Source organism: Metopolophium dirhodum, chromosome 1, assembly GCF_019925205.1.
Source record: "Metopolophium dirhodum isolate CAU chromosome 1, ASM1992520v1, whole genome shotgun sequence".
NCBI lineage: Eukaryota > Metazoa > Arthropoda > Insecta > Hemiptera > Aphididae > Metopolophium > Metopolophium dirhodum.
The window spans coordinates 124,345,902-124,361,908 of NC_083560.1; the positions used below are offsets into that span (position 1 = coordinate 124,345,902).

The 16,007-nt window shown below is 28.1% G+C and overlaps 3 protein-coding genes across 3 annotated transcripts; 1 reads left to right on the plus strand and 2 right to left on the minus strand.

The window, feature by feature from the left end:
- Positions 1 to 341: 341 nt before the first annotated feature.
- On the minus strand, positions 342 to 3,530 carry LOC132948312 (uncharacterized). Its single transcript, XM_061018734.1, has 3 exons — positions 3,221 to 3,530; positions 2,988 to 3,116; positions 342 to 977 (listed from the first exon to the last, which is right to left on the minus strand). Exons 1-3 carry the CDS (start codon positions 3,380 to 3,382, stop codon positions 414 to 416), a joined length of 855 nt encoding a protein of 284 aa, XP_060874717.1. The 5' UTR covers positions 3,383 to 3,530; the 3' UTR covers positions 342 to 413.
- A 1,385-nt stretch (positions 3,531 to 4,915) lies between these two features.
- LOC132953621 (uncharacterized) lies at positions 4,916 to 10,640 on the plus strand. Its single transcript, XM_061025996.1, has 7 exons — positions 4,916 to 4,930; positions 4,983 to 5,246; positions 5,322 to 5,356; positions 5,418 to 5,787; positions 5,888 to 6,033; positions 7,262 to 7,404; positions 10,090 to 10,640. Exons 1-7 carry the CDS (start codon positions 4,916 to 4,918, stop codon positions 10,638 to 10,640), a joined length of 1,524 nt encoding a protein of 507 aa, XP_060881979.1.
- Positions 10,641 to 11,958: 1,318 nt separating this feature from the next.
- On the minus strand, positions 11,959 to 15,101 carry LOC132953622 (uncharacterized). The gene is made up of 3 exons (XM_061025997.1): positions 14,766 to 15,101; positions 14,533 to 14,661; positions 11,959 to 12,522 (listed from the first exon to the last, which is right to left on the minus strand). The coding sequence occupies exons 1-3, from the start codon at positions 14,925 to 14,927 to the stop codon at positions 11,959 to 11,961; spliced, it is 855 nt and encodes a 284-aa protein (XP_060881980.1). The 5' UTR covers positions 14,928 to 15,101.
- Positions 15,102 to 16,007: the final 906 nt, after the last annotated feature.

Consider the following 16,007-nt stretch of genomic DNA (forward strand, 5'->3'; position numbering starts at 1 on the left):
ATAAATTATTAAGATTTGTTAATAAATAATTTATAAATGTTATTATTACCAATATTATTTTTTTTAAACCAGAAACTTAGAAATATTTACTATAGATTTTAGCTTTAAATACACCATTAAGAAGTTCTTCTAAAAATATTACTTGATCATATAAAAATTAATTTTTTTTGGTTTTTAAGCTACAATTGTTCAAATAATTTGTGATACATAATTTATTGGTCCAGTATGTTGCAAACGGCTTTATAATTGGTTGAGTGTGCTTGATTTTTCATAAAAAAAAATAATACTACTTCTGGTCATTTCCCTGAAATTTCCTGAAAAGGGCATATATTTTTAATTTTCCCCGGGTGTTAAAAAGTTAAGATCCGGCCCTGATTATAGGTGAGTTTAGGTTCAATATTTTTAACAGTCTTTCAATGATACTTGTGCAAATGGTGTTTATAGGCATGAATAACAATATCTTTTTGACAAAATGCACACTCAATAGTGTTTTCACTATTTTTAAATGAATAAGATACTAAATGAGATTTATGGAATGTCAATTTATGTATACTCAAACCTTCAAGATCATCAAATTTTGCAGAACATTTATAACAATCAAATTTATCAGGAGTACGACAACTTCTCTGTTGATGTTTTCTCAGTTGACTTATATTAGAAAACGGAATACAACATGCCCAACACATTAAATTATCCTCATATTCAAAATGTTTTCGAAAATGACATTTAAAAGCATAAATGCTTTCGAAGATGAGATCGCAAGAAGGTTTTAAACAAGTAAAAAGTTTATATGATGATGGAAGTCGAATATTTTGCATGTTTCTTCTTTCACATTCAAATGTATTCTTTTCAATTCCTTTTTCAAAAGGTAATAATTCTGTTTCCTTTGATTCAGGTTGTACTCTGGTAGGTTTTTCTTTATTGTTTGAATTCAGTGATGTATTAGGACGTGCATCAGATGTTGTAGGGGGAGTAAACTAAAAACAAAAACAAAACAATAATTAAAAATAATACACTTTATTAAGGTTAGTAAACAGAGTACGTGGGTTGATTATTAATATTAATACAATATGGTATATTCCCAAAGAGAATAAATAAATTACTCTATTTCCGATCAGTGACAAATATTTGTGACATATTAAACATAATAATTATTTAACTACTGTATAATTTAATTGATTGCCTGGACTTTTAGAATGTATTAACTTCAAAATAAATGTAATTAATTCTAGAAATGAATATACTTTTTATTTATCTATAATTAACATTAACTACATGTCTTACTACCCTTCTAATACATTAAGTTCTTGTGGAAAGTTTTTTAATAACTCGGACCTGTTTAGTATGATCCTTGATAAATGAAATGGATGTTTTTAAATCAACACCTAATTATTAAATTTAATTATATCAATTAGTTATTTAATTGTCATATTTTAAGTTTCTAGTATGTGCAATGTTTAATATAAACACATATAATATTTTATTTATTTTATTTAATATATATATTTTTAGTAATATTTTTATTAATTTTTATTATAACTCAATACACTTTACTTTCATGATTATATTATTGTAAATTGGAATATTAATCCGTAAATAAAATATTAATTTATTATTATTATTATAAACATCTTTGTTTTATTAAAAAAAAGATAAATATTTTTTTGTATGAGAAGTTGTATTAAGGGTTGTAACCTTTTATCATATGCTATGGATTTAGTGAAGTTTGTTACACTCAACTGTGTCTAACATAACCGCCTACACTCACTACTGTGAATAAGTGTCAGTTTACAACAAATACCGTCGACCGCTTTGAAATAATTGTGCACTAAGGAGTGTAACCAAAAAATTATGACAGTAAGTGATGTGTTACGTTGCAAACTTTCATACATAGTATATGATTAGGGGCGGATAGGCCAATTGGGAAATCAGAAATCTTCTAGATGCCTGGTCCTTGTATAATATATAAAAATTATAAAATAACAAAAAAAAAATTAAATATAATTTGATTTGTTTTATAGGATTGAGTTATTATACATTAAAGATAATATAGATATATTAAGACAAGATAGGTATATAATAAAATGTACTTCCATAAAAGGTTTGGAAAATGTAATTAACTTCTATACAAAATGTTAATATTTATATTTATATTGGTTACAAAATATTTAAGGATATTTTTTGTAAATATTAAAATGTACCTATTATGTTCAAACTTCAAATTCTAGTTTGGAACAGCTTAACCTTACTTGATTAACCTAAGACTATTAAAGTTATTAAATATTTTACTAATTTTAGGCTTGCTACTTTTTTTTTTTTTTAATTAAGAATAGTGAGTATAATTTTCAATGAAGTAAATTACTCACTTCATTGAAAATAAACCGAGTTTGGTCTAATACATATGTTACGCATTCGTGTTAAGAATTTATTTTTTACATTTTTTTAGGCTTGAACATTTTTGGGGAAGGGGGCTCAGTCTAAAAAGTTGTGTTTTTTCTAGACTATTGTATTAACTAATATTAACCCGAATAATAACGGTTATTAAAACCCAAACGTTAGTTTAAATATTTTATTCCTGTGTTTGAACACCCGAATATATCCAGCACCCGAAAACCGAATAAATGACCTGGGTACTATGCCCTGGTTTTTAAATTAGCACACATAAGAATATAAACACAAAAAGACTACTCAAAATCCACTGCAAGCGTTGTTGCCCTCATAGTTAATTAATTAAATCTAAAACTGCTGAACGTAAATGTACTGTGTCATGCGCTTGTAAAACGTCCTCTCAAACGAGTAAACAATCATTATATTATAATACTAATCTATTTTACAGATTTCGGAAAAATATACTACCTAATTTACCTATTAGTTTATAATTTACTTACTAAAAATTAATAAACATATTATATTGTATCATTTTAAAAATATTAAGGGAGGTACTTTTATATTATATTTAAAATACAATTAATATCTTTAACACTTGCCTTTGATTTTGCTAAATAATTAAGAATGATCGACGATTCAGAATATGTCTTTTTCATTGCTGCCCATTTCGAAATAGCATTTAGACAATTTTCGCAGATTATTTTTGGTTTAATATCTTCTTTTTCAATCTAATAAAATATTAATTAATATATGTTTAATTAATAAGTAATTCAATGTCTTATTTTTTTGTTATATCTATGTAAGTATAAGTATAAGGTAGGTGGATATTTACTTTTTCTCCAAACATTTCTTCAATTTGCCGGTGCAAATTGAAATCATTTCCATCGTCATCTGGAAAAATCATTGAGAATTTGACATTTCGGTCCACTTCTGGTTTCAGCAAACAAATTCTGCAGAGGTCAAAATTTTCGCTGTGTAAATTTATTTGACTCATGGCGAACGGTTCTTTTAGAAATCCAGCACCAGCGAAACACAAACGATAAGGCGACAACACCAGGGGAGACGCGGCAACCAACAAATACGAGTGGAAATACGATAAAATTTAGTTTTGTACCACAAAGCTTAAAATGTGCTAGTGAGCGTTGTCGTCATGAGGTGTGCCAACGGCAATTCATTACTCACAGTACGCAAATCGCAAATGGCGTCGTCTTAACAGAAGTACAGAACTACAAAAGGGCGAAAAGACACCACAAGACATGGGCGTTAAGATAACGTTTATCATGAGTCTTGATACAGGTTGGGCAACTTTATTATAACATGAAGGCAACCTCACACCACCATATATCAGACATACAGCGGCTGCATAGAATTTGAAAATAATGTTCTTGGTGACATATGGATAAATACACACAATACATAGCTCAGGTTGCGGCGGGTATAGATTCTCGGGTATAATGCAGTGGCGTATTTAGGGAGGGGCTCATAGGGGCCCGCCCCCCCCCCCCTTGGCCCGTGTAGTACATATTATAATAGTATAACACAATACTACTCAGTAATCGACACTCGTATTATACTTTAATATTTTATAATGTATGATGAAATAATGATTTGATATGAAAACCAAAATAAAAATAGTAAATTGTTAATTCGCATTATTTTGCGATACCCAGTAAAATATAAATAGCAAAAGATAAAATCGATAATGGATTATCGTATCTAGATTCTAGACTAGACTGTTTCTCTGGAACCGTTTGATACCGCACACGCGTTGCTCAATTTCAGTTGCTGTTTAATTGCCGATAAAACACAATATAGTGTGATCCTAGTCTAATCGTGTAGTTGTGAATAACGTATTCTTTTACTTGTCAATGCATTGTTTATAAGTTATAACTTAACTATCTACTTGTGCATATATTTTAATATTTGTATAAATTGACAGCCGAATTTAAAAATAATATGCAACAAAATAAAAGAACATCGAAGATAACTAATTTTTTTAACTCAACACAAAAAAAAAATTAAAACAGAATCTAACGACGTCGTGGATGATGGACAACAGCAGTCACAGTCTGACTCACAGAGACTAATTTTAAACGGAAATCAAGAAGGTATTATATAATAAAATAAATAAGCAAGACTGTAGGTATATACGCTATACGTAATGTCGCAATGATACTATTGAGTAGTATTTGAGTAATATGACGTTTAGTTTTTCAAATATTAAAAATCTTAATGTCTCAGAGCTCGCGCTAAAGAAATATTAGAGCTGCACATACTTTTTGTTTTACAGAAGTAAAAAAATTTGATCATTATCATATTATAATCGTAATATTAATTATGGAATAGTATGGACATAGCAGTTATAACAAAAATAAAATAATACAAATTTATTGTTTTTATTTTAAAAAGTTTAATAATATGACACCACACATGTATAGAATTATAATAATTATTAAAACACAGTTATCATCAAATATAAATTTTAAAACTTATAGAAAACCTTGTATTAAATTTTCAATTCTTAGCTATGAATACTAAAAATGTAGGTTTAATTAGTATTGTAATGTAATACGCTTTTGTTTTTATTATTTTAGAAATCAGGACATTTGTATGATATTGCCAATTTTGTGGTCAAACACACTTTACAGTCTTCTGAAATATTTAATTGTTTGAAATTGACTTGGATACCCGACCCAAAGTATGATTTTCCTATACGTGCAGAAGGCAGACATAATAGAAAATTTCAATCTAAGTATTTAGAAATATTTCCATGGTCAGCTTATAGTGAGATTAATAAAGGAGCCTATTGCAAATGGTGTGTTGTATTTGCTTTTTCAGGCGGTGGATCAGGCAACCAGGTATATTACACAGAAAAAAAAACTATTTCCCTTGATTATTTATAAATATAATAATTTTATAATAACTTCTTGTAGTCGTTAAAGAATCTAGTAAGAGAGCCGATGACCAAGTATAAGAATGCAATGGCTGATTTAAATGAACATTCTAACCAATTATCATATGATCTCTAGTCAAAGGGCAAAAGACTTCTTAAAAAACTATGAAAATGGAGACCAAACAGCGGTAAACGTACTTCTCAGCAATCAAAAAAGAGAAATAATTGAACACTATTGTAAGAGACTTATACCTATAATTAAAACTATACTTTTTTGCGCACGTAATAACTTGCCATTACGTGGTCATCGAGAGTCCGGTTCACTTAAATTTGATAATGTACGTGAAGATTGTTTATCGGGTAATCAAGGAATTTTCCGAGCTTTATTGTCTTTTCGCATGGAATCTGGTGACAGAGACCTTAAGTCTCATTTTGATATTTCTGCTAAAAATTGTACAATGATAAGCTCTACTATTCAAAATGAAATTATCGAATCAATGGGTTCTGTAATTAAACAAAAAATTGTTGATAGACCTAACCTAACCTGCAATTGAAGCAATACAGCACTGCGAAGATCTTTTTCCGAACATTAAAACACTTTTACAGTTTTTATCCACACTACCGGTTACTTCTGCCACTCCAGAACGCACGTTTTCTATTCTTAAAAAAATAAAAACTTACCTGAGATCAACAATATCGCAAGAAAGACTAAATGGCTTGGCTTTAACAAACATTAATGCCACTGGTATAATGTACCTATGATATTATGTAGAAAACGTCTAGCAGCGCCATCTATTGTCACCAAATTTTTGTTTCCAAATTCTACATAGCCGTTGGCTCACTATGTATGTTTAATCTATAACCCCACGGCTTTAGATAGAATGGTTGCACAAAAAGTCATTATGTTGTGATCACCAATTGTTCTTGTCAAAAATCTGTTAAAAGTTATATTATAGCGCTATTTAGTTGCTTATATAAACATCATCAATATTATATTCTTATGGGAATATGGGAAATGCAAATATTATAATATTGTAATTCTTTTTTTTTTTTTTTCCTGTTTTGAACCGACGACGCCGCGGGAACTGCTTTCGCAATGCGTCGTTTATTGACAACAAATATTTATTATACATACAGGGTAGGTAGACGGGACAATACCCCGACTTACCTCCCCTAAGACATGACATATATAGCATTTTATAATTTTAACGACTTCCGCGCCTTCCACGTCATCTAGGGCCGACCGGAGTCCGCCGCCCTGGTGTAATTATGTAATATTGTAATTCCTACTAGTTGCTACTATAACCCGCGTAGTATAAGGACTATTAATGTTTTTTGCGTTTTTTGGAAAATATATGCATTTTTTTTAAATATGACCCTTTTTAGATTTTATAGCTTTTACGATTACTTATCTAGTAGAAGCTCTAAAATAGCACTAAATATGCAAGTACTTATGCACTTAAAACCTCTATAATATACACTTAAAATATGCATTTAACAAAATTGTCTACATTTTTTTAAATTCTTATCGAATAAAAGCCAGCAATCCGCAAAGTGCGCAGATCTCTGTGCACGGCTCACTGTGGTGGTGATGTCGTATGGTGTACGACGTTAGATCGTTAACGATTATCTATAAATAAAATTTATTAATTACAGCAAATTATATTATTAGCTTATCGGCGATTCTCAAGCGCTTGTAGAAAATACGTGTGCCCGCGGATAGTCAATATTATTATATGACAAACATTCTTTAAATTTTTATCCAAACATTTGGACTGTATTGTTTGAAATAAAAATGTGGGGTTGGAAAAAATTGATTTAAGTTCAACATGTCTAAAAAGTATAAAATTGCGTATATAAGAGTGTAAAAAATATACCCTAAAAACAAAAAAGAAACAAAATATGCATTTATATGCAAAATATAATTTCAAAACTAGCTTTGTACGTACTTGTTTAATACTCTGTTATTTTTGTGTTTAGCAAAACAAATATGCAAATGCTACAAGCCTCTGCCCTAGTAATAATTATGAATCCTCAAAAAAAGTTTGAGTTGAAATCAGTTACATTATTGTCTATTGAGCAAAAACAAGCCTTAGTATTATTCATGCAAGAGCTACTAAAGGGTAAGTTTAGCCCATCGTTTACTTATAAACATTGTAAGGACTTATGGACACAAATAGGCAGTGCCGCATTTAAACATTTTGCGCCTCAGTGCAAAAATACGATCACTAAAAATATTCTCCTTTACAAATTTTATAATATGTATTTTTACTGTAAACCGTTTCAATAAGCCGCATTACTTGAATAAATTACGAAACCATTTTTTTCACTAATGCGTCCTACGTAAGGAACTATCATTAGGCATATTAAAACTCTGATATCTAATAGCTATATAGTGCTATAAATACATTAGTTGTTTTAATTTCAAACCGCATAATTTATTAGTATTATATAATATTATATTTTGTTATATTATCTCTGTTATTGAAATAATTAACATTTTTAAATTTTTAATAATTCACAAGGAAACAAAATTCCGACCACAAAAATTATGGCACCCGTGGCAGTTTTAGCCAATCCCCCCCCCCTTCTAATTGTGTCCCTGTAAATAGGCAATGAGCTAACTTCTATAGTTGATGCGACAAAGGAACCATCAAAGTAGAAAAAAGTAAAAATAATCGTTACGTACCTATTATTTTATAGTAGGTCCCTACCTAATCAGTTTAATTTAAAATTTAATTGAAGTATACTATCTATACTCAATGGTTCCTATTACATATTTGGAATTTCATACCGACTATAAGGTCTGGTTATAATGTGTTTATTTTATCAATTTCTATACTTGATATATTTTCAAAATAATTTTGACTCGTTTTGGGCTGTTTACGGACATTTAAAATTAAAAATTTGTTGAGTTTTTTTTTATCTATAATTGCCAATAAAATTTTATATACGTAAAGTTGGTTTACCGCGTATTGTCTAAAACGGGTGATACCACAGTATTATAGGAAACAATAAAATATTCAGAGCTCAAAAAAGCATATTTAAAATAATTTTAAATAAACAAAAAAAATATCTCACTAAGGATCTGTTTAATGAATTTAAAGTATTTACGATGTAACAATATTATTCTACAGAAATGCCCAATATTATACATACAAATTATTTAATTTTAATTAATTAAAATATAATTTAATTGAGTTTAAACCTAGATACTATAACACACGGCTAAAAAACAACTTACGCATTCCTACTGTTCGTGTATTGAAATCTAGTCGATGTTTTTCACAATTGGGTTTGAGATTACTAAACGATATTGCAGTGAAAATTAATAACAATCCATTTAATAAATCTTATAATCATTAATTATTCACTTAATTGTAATTTTCTTTGACCAATAAATATTATTATTATTTATTTATTTATTTGACCACACAGGTTCAAATTCTTATTTATTTTTTGTAAAATTTAGCTCACAAGTAAACGAGTTGCAAATTCTAACATAATAAGAATAGAATCAAAAATAGTTGGAAAATAAAATTTAAGAAAAAACGGGCATTTTTACACAAAATTGATTTTGGTTTTTGGTGTAACTCTAAAACAAATGAACGCATATACATGACATTTTCACTGGTTGTTTATATTTGCAATTTCTATACACGATAAAATTTTTAAAATATTTTGATTTGTTTTACACTGTTTAGGAACATTTTCAGTTTCCAATTTTATTAGTATTTTTTTCTATGGATGGCAATAAAACTTTATTTGTTGGTTAAAAAAGCTTGAAAATTTAATATAAGGCTCCTATTATATTGTTACAATGATATTTGAAAAATATTAAAAACCTTAGTCACAGTTTTTATTTATAAGCATTTAAAGTGCAGACCTTGACAAAATACGGAAAAATCGCGAAAATTAGCAAATTATTTTGACTTAAAAATTCATAAAATGTTTTCTTTTTAAATCTAAGATTTGAAAATGTAGTACAAGATTATCCATAAGTTTGTCTACATCTGTCATAAAAAAAATGTCTACAAGAAAGTCAAATTAAATTTTTTGAGTATTTTATTATAATTACATTTTTTCTTTAAGTAACACTCGTCTTAGTAACTAACCTCATATAATTAAAAATAAACTTGAAAAATTCACAAAACAGATTATGTTCCATACTTAAAATAAGTAATTATACAAAATTATAAAAATAATTATACAAAACTATAAAAGTATTTTTTTTCAACTTAATGAAAATTGTATTCAAATATACAAAATCAGTTATTAGCAAAGATTAAAATATAAAATTAAGTCTGATGTATACAAAATAAAAAGCACATTATAATACAATCCGAGAAACAAATAATTTAACACTAGTTTAAAACTGACAATGACAATTTTTTTCGCAGCAAATACTTAAAATCAGTTTCTTGGATTTAACATAACCTATGCATGTATAAGACCCTGTTACCCTTATATTATAGGCAGGGCCGGATCTAGGGGGGGGGGGGGGGGAAGTCGGGGATTTATCCCCGGGCGTATAATTTTCGTGGGCGTATTTTAAAGGTTTTAAATTTTAAAAATTTAAATTTAAAAATGGACTTTGAAACAAAAGTCATAACTACAAAATAATATTTTAATAGAAATGTGTCATAATGAGTATGTGAATAAAATAATATTATTTTTATTTTTAATTTTAACAAGTAATAACAATGTTATTTTTAAATGGACAAATAGGTACGTATTGCAGTTTGAAAATAATATTAGATGTGTTACTTTATTGTGCAAATAATAATCTAGTTAAAAAAATAGTTTAGCTACTTTCATACCTTGTACTGCTCATAGTTTAAATTTGGCTGGTGTCAACGCTGCATCATCAAATGTTCAAATGAAAAACTTTTTTGGCAAGATTCAACAATTATTCAATTTTTTTTCGGGTTCACCTTCTCGTTGGGAAGAATTGAAATCATTGAAACTCACACTTAAACCATTTTCTGATACAAGATGGTCTTCTAAATCTGTAGCTATAAAAGCGGTTTTTATACAACTACCCGAAGTAAAAAATGCCCTTAATAATATAATTGAAAAAGGTAATGCTGAATCAATATTTTTGGATAAAAGTTTATTATTATTCATTGACTATGAATTTATTTGCTTGTTATCTATTTGGAATGCTATCCTTTCAAGCATTGATCGCGTTAATGTTTGTCTACAATCGAAATCATTAACAATAAATAAAGCTGCAAATCTAATTAAAGGATTAATTAATGAAATCACCGATTTGCGAACTAATAGACCTGAAACATTATTTCAAAGTGCTGAAGAATTAACTCAAAAAATTGCAACTGTTTTTCCTCAAAAAGAATAAAACGAGTAAAACTATTGGATCTTGAAGAATCTACAGACGACTGGCATGCGACTTCAAAAAAAAACTTGTATTATTAATTTAAAAAATATTTGTGATGTATTAATTATGAATATGAACTGGAGATTTGAAAAGCTTAATCAAGTATCTTCTGACTTTGGACTTTGAACCTTTGGAGCTGACCTCGTTGAAAGAGATTCAAATTATTTAATTAAAGCTGCTGCTGACCTAGCCATAAATACGACAACGATTTATAACCTTCAGACTTTACTTTGGAAATAATTAACTTCAAAAACCTTGCATTAGGTATGTTACCTGACCTTAAAAATCAAACTCCATTAAATATTCTGGAGTTAATACACGAATACTCAATGACTGACATATTCTCAAATATTTGTATTGCTATTTGTTTGTATCTAACATTGCCCTGTACTACTGCATCGTGTGAACGAAGTTTTAGTAAACTAAAATTAATAAAAACGTATTTACGATCCACGATGAACCAAAACAGACTTACTAACTTGTCACTTCTGTCAATCAAAAAAGAGAGCACAAAGACAGTTGATTTTGATTCAGTTATTGATAATTTTTCTGCAATCAAAGCCAGAAAAATAAAGCTTTAAATATTACGTTTAACATTTTGGAAATTTGGAAAATGTAGAATAATATATTTTATTATATTATACATTTAATACATAAGTTATAGGTAATCATTATACTATTTCAATTTTCAGTACTTAGTTATATTTTTCTTTCATTGTAGTTTTTCCGTACCTAAGTAGATACATAATATGTAATAATTATGAAGTTTTGAGTGTAACAATAACAAAAATTGAAAATGTATAAAATATAATTGTTTATTTACATAAAGCTTTTTGCCTTTTTATGTTAAAACTTAAAAGTAAGCAATAAATTATTAAGATTTGTTAATAAATAATTTATAAATGTTATTATTACCAATATTATTTTTTTTAAACCAGAAACTTAGAAATATTTACTATAGATTTTAGCTTTAAATACACCATTAAGAAGTTCTTCTAAAAATATTACTTGATCATATAAAAATTAATTTTTTTTGGTTTTTAAGCTACAATTGTTCAAATAATTTGTGATACATAATTTATTGGTCCAGTATGTTGCAAACGGCTTTATAATTGGTTGAGTGTGCTTGATTTTTCATAAAAAAAAATAATACTACTTCTGGTCATTTCCCTGAAATTTCCTGAAAAGGGCATATATTTTTAATTTTCCCCGGGTGTTAAAAAGTTAAGATCCGGCCCTGATTATAGGTGAGTTTAGGTTCAATATTTTTAACAGTCTTTCAATGATACTTGTGCAAATGGTGTTTATAGGCATGAATAACAATATCTTTTTGACAAAATGCACACTCAATAGTGTTTTCACTATTTTTAAATGAATAAGATACTAAATGAGATTTATGGAATGTCAATTTATGTATACTCAAACCTTCAAGATCATCAAATTTTGCAGAACATTTATAACAATCAAATTTATCAGGAGTACGACAACTTCTCTGTTGATGTTTTCTCAGTTGACTTATATTAGAAAACGGAATACAACATGCCCAACACATTAAATTATCCTCATATTCAAAATGTTTTCGAAAATGACATTTAAAAGCATAAATGCTTTCGAAGATGAGATCGCAAGAAGGTTTTAAACAAGTAAAAAGTTTATATGATGATGGTAGTCGAATATTTTGCATGTTTCTTCTTTCACATTCAAATGTATTCTTTTCAATTCCTTTTTCAAAAGGTAATAATTCTGTTTCCTTTGATTCAGGTTGTACTCTGGTAGGTTTTTCTTTATTGTTTGAATTCAGTGATGTATTAGGACGTGCATCAGATGTTGTAGGGGGAGTAAACTAAAAACAAAAACAAAACAATAATTAAAAATAATACACTTTATTAAGGTTAGTAAACAGAGTACGTGGGTTGATTATTAATATTAATACAATATGGTATATTCCCAAAGAGAATAAATAAATTACTCTATTTCCGATCAGTGACAAATATTTGTGACATATTAAACATAATAATTATTTAACTACTGTATAATTTAATTGATTGCCTGGACTTTTAGAATGTATTAACTTCAAAATAAATGTAATTAATTCTAGAAATGAATATACTTTTTATTTATCTATAATTAACATTAACTACATGTCTTACTACCCTTCTAATACATTAAGTTCTTGTGGAAAGTTTTTTAATAACTCGGACCTGTTTAGTATGATCCTTGATAAATGAAATGGATGTTTTTAAATCAACACCTAATTATTAAATTTAATTATATCAATTAGTTATTTAATTGTCATATTTTAAGTTTCTAGTATGTGCAATGTTTAATATAAACACATATAATATTTTATTTATTTTATTTAATATATATATTTTTAGTAATATTTTTATTAATTTTTATTATAACTCAATACACTTTACTTTCATGATTATATTATTGTAAATTGGAATATTAATCCGTAAATAAAATATTAATTTATTATTATTATTATAAACATCTTTGTTTTATTAAAAAAAAGATAAATATTTTTTTGTATGAGATATTGTATTAAGGGTTGTAACCTTTTATCATATGCTATGGATTTAGTGAAGTTTGTTACACTCAACTGTGTCTAACATAACCGCCTACACTCACTACTGTGAATAAGTGTCAGTTTACAACAAATACCGTCGACCGCTTTGAAATAATTGTGCACTAAGGAGTGTAACCAAAAAATTATGACAGTAAGTGATGTGTTACGTTGCAAACTTTCATACATAGTATATGATTAGGGGCGGATAGGCCAATTGGGAAATCAGAAATCTTCTAGATGCCTGGTCCTTGTATAATATATAAAAATTATAAAATAACAAAAAAAAAATTAAATATAATTTGATTTGTTTTATAGGATTGAGTTATTATACATTAAAGATAATATAGATATATTAAGACAAGATAGGTATATAATAAAATGTACTTCCATAAAAGGTTTGGAAAATGTAATTAACTTCTATACAAAATGTTAATATTTATATTTATATTGGTTACAAAATATTTAAGGATATTTTTTGTAAATATTAAAATGTACCTATTATGTTCAAACTTCAAATTCTAGTTTGGAACAGCTTAACCTTACTTGATTAACCTAAGACTATTAAAGTTATTAAATATTTTACTAATTTTAGGCTTGCTACTTTTTTTTTTTTTTAATTAAGAATAGTGAGTATAATTTTCAATGAAGTAAATTACTCACTTCATTGAAAATAAACCGAGTTTGGTCTAATACATATGTTACGCATTCGTGTTAAGAATTTATTTTTTACATTTTTTTAGGCTTGAACATTTTTGGGGAAGGGGGCTCAGTCTAAAAAGTTGTGTTTTTTCTAGACTATTGTATTAACTAATATTAACCCGAATAATAACGGTTATTAAAACCCAAACGTTAGTTTAAATATTTTATTCCTGTGTTTGAACACCCGAATATATCCAGCACCCGAAAACCGAATAAATGACCTGGGTACTATGCCCTGGTTTTTAAATTAGCACACATAAGAATATAAACACAAAAAGACTACTCAAAATCCACTGCAAGCGTTGTTGCCCTCATAGTTAATTAATTAAATCTAAAACTGCTGAACGTAAATGTACTGTGTCATGCGCTTGTAAAACGTCCTCTCAAACGAGTAAACAATCATTATATTATAATACTAATCTATTTTACAGATTTCGGAAAAATATACTACCTAATTTACCTATTAGTTTATAATTTACTTACTAAAAATTAATAAACATATTATATTGTATCATTTTAAAAATATTAAGGGAGGTACTTTTATATTATATTTAAAATACAATTAATATCTTTAACACTTGCCTTTGATTTTGCTAAATAATTAAGAATGATCGACGATTCAGAATATGTCTTTTTCATTGCTGCCCATTTCGAAATAGCATTTAGACAATTTTCGCAGATTATTTTTGGTTTAATATCTTCTTTTTCAATCTAATAAAATATTAATTAATATATGTTTAATTAATAAGTAATTCAATGTCTTATTTTTTTGTTATATCTATGTAAGTATAAGTATAAGGTAGGTGGATATTTACTTTTTCTCCAAACATTTCTTCAATTTGCCGGTGCAAATTGAAATCATTTCCATCGTCATCTGGAAAAATCATTGAGAATTTGACATTTCGGTCCACTTCTGGTTTCAGCAAACAAATTCTGCAGAGGTCAAAATTTTCGCTGTGTAAATTTATTTGACTCATGGCGAACGGTTCTTTTAGAAATCCAGCACCAGCGAAACACAAACGATAAGGCGACAACACCAGGGGAGACGCGGCAACCAACAAATACGAGTGGAAATACGATAAAATTTAGTTTTGTACCACAAAGCTTAAAATGTGCTAGTGAGCGTTGTCGTCATGAAGTGTGCCAACGGCAATTCATTACTCACAGTACGCAAATCGCAAATGGCGTCGTCTTAACAGAAGTACAGAACTACAAAAGGGCGAAAAGACACCACAAGACATGGGCGTTAAGATAACGTTTATCATGAGTCTTGATACAGGTTGGGCAACTTTATTATAACATGAAGGCAACCTCACACCACCATATATCAGACATACAGCGGCTGCATAGAATTTGAAAATAATGTTCTTGGTGACATATGGATAAATACACACAATACATAGCTCAGGTTGCGGCGGGTATAGATTCTCGGGTATAATGCAGTGGCGTATTTAGGGAGGGGCTCATAGGGGCCCGCCCCCCCCCCCCTTGGCCCGTGTAGTACATATTATAATAGTATAACACAATACTACTCAGTAATCGACACTCGTATTATACTTTAATATTTTATAATGTATGATGAAATAATGATTTGATATGAAAACCAAAATAAAAATAGTAAATTGTTAATTCGCATTATTTTGCGATACCCAGTAAAATATAAATAGCAAAAGATAAAATCGATAATGGATTATCGTATCTAGATTCTAGACTAGACTGTTTCTCTGGAACCGTTTGATACCGCACACGCGTTGCTCAATTTCAGTTGCTGTTTAATTGCCGATAAAACACAATATAGTGTGATCCTAGTCTAATCGTGTAGTTGTGAATAACGTATTCTTTTACTTGTCAATGCATTGTTTATAAGTTATAACTTAACTATCTACTTGTGCATATATTTTAATATTTGTATAAATTGACAGCCGAATTTAAAAATAATATGCAACAAAATAAAAGAACATCGAAGATAACTAATTTTTTTTTGTTGAGTTAAAATGCGTGAAAATGTAATACAAGTCCTGATAGATATTGTTACTATAACGGTTGAAAAATATTAA